The following is a 7326-nucleotide window of genomic DNA, read 5'->3' as shown; positions in this document are numbered from 1 at the left end:
GGGGAGGAGGACACCACATGCCCCACTGTGCCACACGGGGGTTGCCCTTGGGAACAGAGTGAATAAGCAGGGTCTGGGAGAGGCCGGGTTTCTGGTATGAAGAGGCTGAGGTGACCCCTAGTTCCCATGGCAGCATGTAATCAGAGTGTCTGCAAAATTCTGCCGGCTGGTAGGAAACAGAAACCTGCTACTTAGAAAGAAGCAAGATCTGTGCCTTGTCCCCTTCATAAAGCTGGTTGTTTGGTAGGGGACCTTATCTGCAAGTGAAGACTTCGGAGGAAAACTTGCATTTAGGGGCTCTGAGGCCCTGCTGGTTTCACCAAATGTCCAGGCAGAAGATCATATTGGGCCTTAATTTTAGACCTTCCCCACAGTGCAGTTTGTTTGTTTGTTTGTTTAAGATTTTATTGGGGAATTGGGAAAGGGAACAGTGTTAGGGAATTGGGGAAGGGGAACATTGTGTTTTTCAAGGGTCCGTCAGCTACAAGTCAAGTTGTTGTCCTTCAATCTTAGTTGTAGAGGGCGCAAGCTCAGCTCCAAGTCTATTTGCTGTTTTCAATGCAGTTGCGAGGGGAGCGCAGCCCACCATCCCATGTGGGAGTCAAACCAGCAACCTTGCTGTTAAGAGGACACGCTCTCAACAGCTGTGCCATCCGGCCGCCCCCACAGTGTAGTTTTCCAATCAAATATTTTCTATCTCAACTCAAACACCTCTTCTGAGGGTCTGGCCTCTGCTCACCAGCCCCACAGCCTCATCTAGTCCACCATGTAATTTAAAATTACATCACCAAGACTGACTTGCAGCTTCCAAAACTTAAACTGCCTTGCTTTAGGGAGTTTATACATTACTGCTATCACCTGGAACCCCTCCAGTCTCACTCATCCTTTTTACTTTCCTATAAGTCATAGAGGGGATCTCAACATCCTCCTTACATGATTGAAGCTCCAAGCTTCCAGAGTTCTGTGGGCAGAGGCTTGGTCTTTATCTCAGCCTCCCCAGTACTAGCACAGAGCCTTCCAAAAAGCAGATACTCAATGATGTTTTGGGAATAGAACAGAAAGTGAGTAAGAGGCCTAACTTGTTAAGCTTTACTATCTCCTACATTCTCTAATAAGCTAAGCATATTAAGATATAAATCAATTTTACAAAACAAAGACTGAAAAGAGTCAGCGGAATCAAGGTTTATGATGTTTTATTTTTTTGTTTCATTGTCCCAACAAGTTTACTGTGGGATTTTTTCACATTTCTGTGAAAATCCCTATTGTGATGTCCTTTTTTTTATCTTGATGATGACTAAAAACATCCTCAGACATCACTATGGGTGGGAGAAGCCGGGGCCATGGTATCATGCCTGGCTGGGGCACTAGTGCCAGCCCTCGCTTCCTCTATGGCTCGTGCTCTCTCTTGATCTTGCAAAGCCTCTTCATACCAAGGTGAGAAGGCACTAGGGACCGTGTCATTAACCTTGGCCAAAAATTCCAGGACTTGCATCTTGCTTGTTTCAGCATGAGCTCTTGGGCCCCACAGGAACTCGTAGCGTGCAGGATCGCTGTTGGGCACCTGGCGGTACTCCAGGTACTTCAGCTGCACGAATTCTGTGTTAATGAGCTTCCTGGGCTCCCCATAGATGTGGTGCTTCCTCCCAGCGTACACTTCCATCATATTCAGGAATTCCCACGTCTCCTCCTCGCTGGCACGGTTGCCCTTAATGAAGATAAGGCCTAGGATATTCATCAAGAGACCCGTCTTGGGTAATCCCCTGCCCACATTCACCCTCCCATTATTGGGGAGGTTCAGTTTGCTGACAAGTTCATATGCGTGGTTGCTTGAGTCGACTTCCTTCAAGTCTACCGCAAAGACGACCTCCATACGATCAGACACTTTCTGGAGGATGTCAGCAAAGTGGTCTTGGTTATCTTCACCTACGATCTTGAGCATCTCTTCCTTCAGAATGGGCTGTTGCATTTTATACTTGTACAGAAGGTATTGCTGCAGCACTTCCAGCTTTATAGCTAGAATCTCACTGCATGGGTTCACAGAAGATAAGGCATTTGAGGAAAAGGAATGTTCCTCATCTTGGCTTTCATCACTTTGATCAGAATTTGTGTCAAAAACACCTGAAGAGGCAATGGTGGTAGATGAGGCTGTCCAAGACCCCTGGGAAGTGCTACTTGTCTCACTGTCTGATGGAACTTGGGAATTACCCTCCCAAACAGAGTAGGAACAGGAGGGGGACTCATCATCCACTACTGAGGTTGCCTGAAGTGTCTTGTGACTCTTGGAGTCATTGCGGCCCCGGATGGATTTTTCATGGGCACGGGACATATTCTTCTGACCCCAATACAGTTTAACTCTGGTCAGGGACAATGGTCAGGCGGGATGGTAGAACATGTGATGAGGGTACCTGGGGGAGGAAGGTTGAGAGGATGTGTGCACCTTCACCATGGAAATACCACCTTGATTATAGGAAAGGATACGTTTATAGTTTTCCTCAAGGGAACTGCTCCAAAAACCCACAGGGCTCCTGTTCTCTTCAGCCTGTCCCCTTTAGGGTATGTCCTGCATGCTCTGACCCAAGCATACTGAGGAGACAGTGGCTGTCAGTCTTTTAGTTTGACAAGTCTCTTATTTCATGTTCAAGAGCATCATTCAACTGGTGCAAGTCATGGACCCCGTGAGAAGGAAGTGAAGGTGATCCTCAGATTATCACGCCTGCCCAGGTGACCCCAGTACTGACTGCTCAGTGGGGAACTTTCTGTTCTTGTCACTTTGGGGTCCTCAGTCCTCATTAAGGGCCCTTACTTTGGCTCCACATAGGGCCTGGTATACCCACCCCTTAGGTTGAATGCTGGCTCCACCTTCAAACTCAGGATTTCACCTCCCATAGACCTGAGGTAAATAAGTGTGGGGGAGCTTCAGGGGAATCACCCTGTCCTGGGTCTTCAACATCGGAAACCATGGGTGGGGCCAGATTCTTTGTCATCCCTACTATTTAGTGGCGATGATCCCTCAGTCGTTGCTTCCACCCCCATAATGGCCTAGAATCCTCTCTGGCCCTTAGGCCTACCCCTCAGGCCTACCCCTCCCACTAAGGCCAGTTCCACCCTGAGACCCCTAAGAGGAAGTGAGGATCTCCTCCTCTGGCCATACCTGTCTGGGTCTCCTGAGGCCAGGTAAGAAAAACAATTCTGTCGTGTTTCCACTGCCGTGAGGTGTGTGGCTCCCTTAGTCCTCAGAGTATTCAGGTTGGCTTCTTGAAAGCCTAGAAGCCCTCCCACTGCTGGCCTTAGGCCATACCCCTTAGACTAACTGCCTCACCCCTTTGTGACACCACGGGAGGTAGTGAGTATGTCACATCCTGTCAACAGTGCCCAGGTATCCCAGGGCAACCAGCAAGGGCGGGGTTCTGGGTGGTCCTCAGAGTTCTGAGGGTGGGAGGGCTCCCTATGACCTGACTCAGGGTCCTCACCTTGACTCCTGGCAGGGCCTGGAACTTCTTCCTTGGCTTACCCGAGGACCCTCCCCTCAGACCAAGGCCCTCAAACGTGCCACCCTTCTTACAGAGTCAGTCTCTGTGCCACCTCACTGCTCTGGGGCCTGCGGTACCTTCAGTTGTCACTCAGGCCTCTGCCCTTGATTCCTGGCAGGGCCCAGAATGCCGCCCTGGTGAGTCCTGGGTCTCAGAGCCGCAGACCTCGGTGCTCACTTCCTGAGGAGCCAGAGAGGGAAAGATGGGGAATGCCACATGAGGCTGTCCTGCCTGTGCCCTTCCAGGGATGACATCAGGATTCAGGCTCCTTGGGGCCTCTGTTCAGGGTAGGGCTGTGCCCTCAGCGCTCACTCGGGAGCCTTACCTTGACTCCTGGCAGGCCCTGGGACTCCTCTTTCTCTCAGCTTAAGGTCACCCACATGCACGAAAGCTCTCACGTCCCTGAGAACCCTGAAAATAAGTGAGGGGATGCTCAGCCTGGCAGCCCTGCCTGGGCCTTCTGGGTCAGAGAGCTGACAGAAACCAGTCTCCCTCCAGTTATCACGTGGCGTGTCTCATCAGTCCTTATTCATCAGGGTCTTCCTCCGGACACCTGTCTCTTCTCTGAAAGGCTTCCTGGGAAATGCTACATCCTTGAAAGCTCCTGATTCGTCTCCCTACTGCAAACCCAGCAGAGAATGGGTTGAGCCCCAGGAGGGACGTGAGGTGGGGAAGCTGCAGCACAGGCAGAGGAGGGCCCAGGACAGGTGTTGTGCTCTCAGAGAAAACACGCTGATCTCTTCCTTCTTGTCACTGGCCAGACTTGGCCCCTTATATGACTCAGCTTCTAATAGATTCCCTTTGTACAGGGAAGGGGCTGAGCCAAGTGATTTTGTGAGTCCCTGGTCTTTTGAGATTTATTGAGATTTCCTTTGTAGATTATGTTATTTTCACTGAATACCACAGTTTTCTTTCTTCATGCATATCTCACAGTTGTTTTTTATTTTTATTGCATATTCCTCTGACTGTGTAATGAAAAACAATATTTTGCATATGAAGTCCTGCTTTTTAACACCTGAAATCCCTTTGGGAATAGGGAACAGAAAAGTGATTTAAATGAGATGAGGTGTCTGTCAGACTTGGGGAGTGGCTCAGTGTGGGCTCTAATGGAATTCAGAACCAGGGTCTAGTCCAGGTCTGTCACTTAGTAGCCTTGAATTTGAGAACATTTCAAGATCTTTATCTGCAGAGTGCATCTGATAATCTGTCAAGTGGTACTATAGACAGGCATATGTGATGTGATGGATGTAAGTCACCTGGACAGTATCAGCTAAGTTTGGTGCTTTTAAGGAATGGTAGTTATTATAAAGATGATTGTGACCCCAGATAATAACAACTTTCCCTCACAGAATTTTATTTCCAGCTTCTGTTAAAAAAATATGCAACTGTAAACACTATAGAAATGCACATAAGCTGAAATGTTGCTGAGCCAGTAGAACTAAGTGGTATTTCCCTATTAGAGCATCTGTTATTTAATATGGGTGTGGGGTTGTCTTCTCCAGCTGGATGCAACTCAAAGTTCATTTGTCTCAAGACCAACAGTTTCTCTCCCAGGTGCATTTTCATCCAAACCACCCCTCATTTCATTTATTTGGCTGCCACTCTTTGCACCACCTCTTCTCTGCCCCTGACCTTGGGCTCAGCCTCAATGTGTGTCAGCCACCCCTGCCCACTTCCCCTCTCTGCTCCTCTGATTTGCCCAGTGGGGGTTGCACCCTGACCCTTCACTACTGTTACTCTGCTGGGGCCAAGCCGAGCCCAGACTGTGTCTGTGTATCCTGTCTCTGTCCTCCCCTGTCCTATCTCCCCTGTTTGCTCTGATAAGTTCACCTTCAGATGTCTCAATGCTGGATCTCTCAGACATGTTTGTGTGTTAGGAAGAGAATCCTTTATTGAATTTTAGCTGTCCAACTTGTTGTAACTTCAAGGGGAGAGACCTGAAGGTCCTCTCATGCCACCATGCTGCTTACGTCACTCTATTCTTGATGAATCCATTGGTCCCTGTGATATTGTGATTTATAATAAGAAATATATAGTTAATCTTCATCTCCGTTCCTGACTTGTATAGATTGTCTGTCTGATTTATTTTTATTTTAATAGAAATGACTTGGAGTAGAACTAGGAAGTGAACATTGAGAAATTGCTCTTGAGCAACAAAGATATTTTTTCCAGAAACCATAAAATCTCATTAACTCTGACAAGACTGTGTTGAAATTGAAGCAGCCTTTCCCTGCCCACTTCTCACTGACTCTATCTACCTTTCCTAAACACATGCACTCTGTTTTAGAGCTTGAGCACAAACTACCTCATTCTGTTCTACTGCTGTTGCATTTAAGTGTCTGGTTTTCTCAAACAGGTTCCAAAATTACTGAAGATGGGAACTTTTATACTGACATTCTCTTTGTCCCCTTCTTGTCATTGTCTAAGCGCTACAGTACAGCAGGTCTTTTAAAAGTTCATTGTGAATGAAATGAGTTAATGAGAGGAAGAGGAGGTATAATAAAAAGAAATACATAATATGAAAGAAGAGTCCTCCTGCCCTAATTCTGTTTCTTTCTTTAGATATCAGAGCATTCTTTTCTCTCATCATCTGCTTTGAAATTTCACACAATCCATTTCTCTTCAGGAAACCTCTTACAAATCTTTTATCACCTGCTTTAACTTTTCAACCCCATGTAGGCTAGCACTATTATCCTGAATGAAGCTCTAAGATGATTTTGTATATGTAGTCCTACTTGATAGACAATTTCCTTAAAATAATTCATTAATTAGGGCTGGCTTTAGACTTGCTAAGAGGGGCCCCTGAACTGGGATGCACAATTTACAGGGCTCCATCTGGTCTTCTTCCAGCTGTACCCTGTCTCATGGGGAGAGGAGTCTGTGGGCCCAAGGGGACGTGTCTACTCAGAACCTGCACTCCCTCTTGTATACCATGCTCCAGCTACCCTGGCCCCCAGAATGCCTGTTCAAAGAGTTCTACACCTTCATTGAAGGCCTGTATGGTCATCTTCCCCAAGTCCGTCCTCTGGAGGGCAGATGATGACACCAGCATGCACACATAGGCCCAAGGACTAGCCAAAGTGTGATTGGTGGGGGAAGGTTAGGGCAGACTGGAGGTGTGCAGGCAAATTTGCAGACGCATGTGTCCACACACATGCGTCTGCAAATTTGCCACAGGTAGTGGGGAGAAGTCAGGGGAAAGAAAAGAATAGGTCACAGGCTTTCCCATATATCCATGCTCTCGCTTAAGGACTTCCAGAATTCTAAATTGAAACCTGGGCTTCCAGGCTGCTACAAAAACATCTGATAAGTGAGTCTCCATCTAAACTGTTGCCTCAGTCCTGAAAATGTTAGGGAGGGATCTGTCAGCAATAATCCTAAAATTCTGTGTTTAAAAATTTTTTTTTCTTTAATCTGCCTTGTTAAATGGTGGTCACAAACATTGTTCCTTGAAAGTAAAAGCAGGGTGTGTGTAAAACCTGTGTTTAGACAAATCATCTCCTTTTACTTCATTCCAGGATAGCTTATGAAAATAATGAACTTGCATGGTTTCCAGTGGTAATATGACCATTTATGAGCAGGGATTGAGAAAAACAAATGATTTCTTCCATTAAATTATTTCAGAATTTTAGGTATAGTTTGAGTTAACTGGCATTTCCTGCACATGTTACGGAGTGAGTTTTTAGCAATGTGTAAAAGGAACTGATGTTGAATAATACTGTATGTCAACTATAATTATATATATACATATAGTCTCAGGACATGGAGTAGAGAGCGGGAACAGATTCAATGGAAT

General features: G+C 46.6%; 1 protein-coding gene across 1 annotated transcript; it reads right to left on the bottom strand.

Annotated features, from left to right (window-relative positions):
• Positions 1 to 1306: 1306 nt before the first annotated feature.
• On the bottom strand, positions 1307 to 2326 carry LOC109374985 (melanoma-associated antigen B5-like). Its single transcript, XM_019630049.1, has one exon. The coding sequence runs from the start codon at positions 2324 to 2326 to the stop codon at positions 1307 to 1309; it is 1020 nt and encodes a 339-aa protein (XP_019485594.1).
• Positions 2327 to 7326: the final 5000 nt, after the last annotated feature.

The sequence above is a fragment of the Hipposideros armiger genome, unplaced genomic scaffold (genome assembly GCF_001890085.2).
Source record: "Hipposideros armiger isolate ML-2016 unplaced genomic scaffold, ASM189008v1 scaffold_886, whole genome shotgun sequence".
NCBI lineage: Eukaryota > Metazoa > Chordata > Mammalia > Chiroptera > Hipposideridae > Hipposideros > Hipposideros armiger.
The sequence above is the reverse complement of the archived record's forward strand: the minus strand, read 5'-3'. Positions and strand labels throughout refer to the sequence as shown.

What these genes read in the sequence shown, in the direction of transcription:
- LOC109374985 (XM_019630049.1), bottom strand. Translation starts at nt 2,326, where the DNA reads ATGTCCCGTGCCCATGAAAAATCCATCCGGGGCCGCAATGACTCCAAG.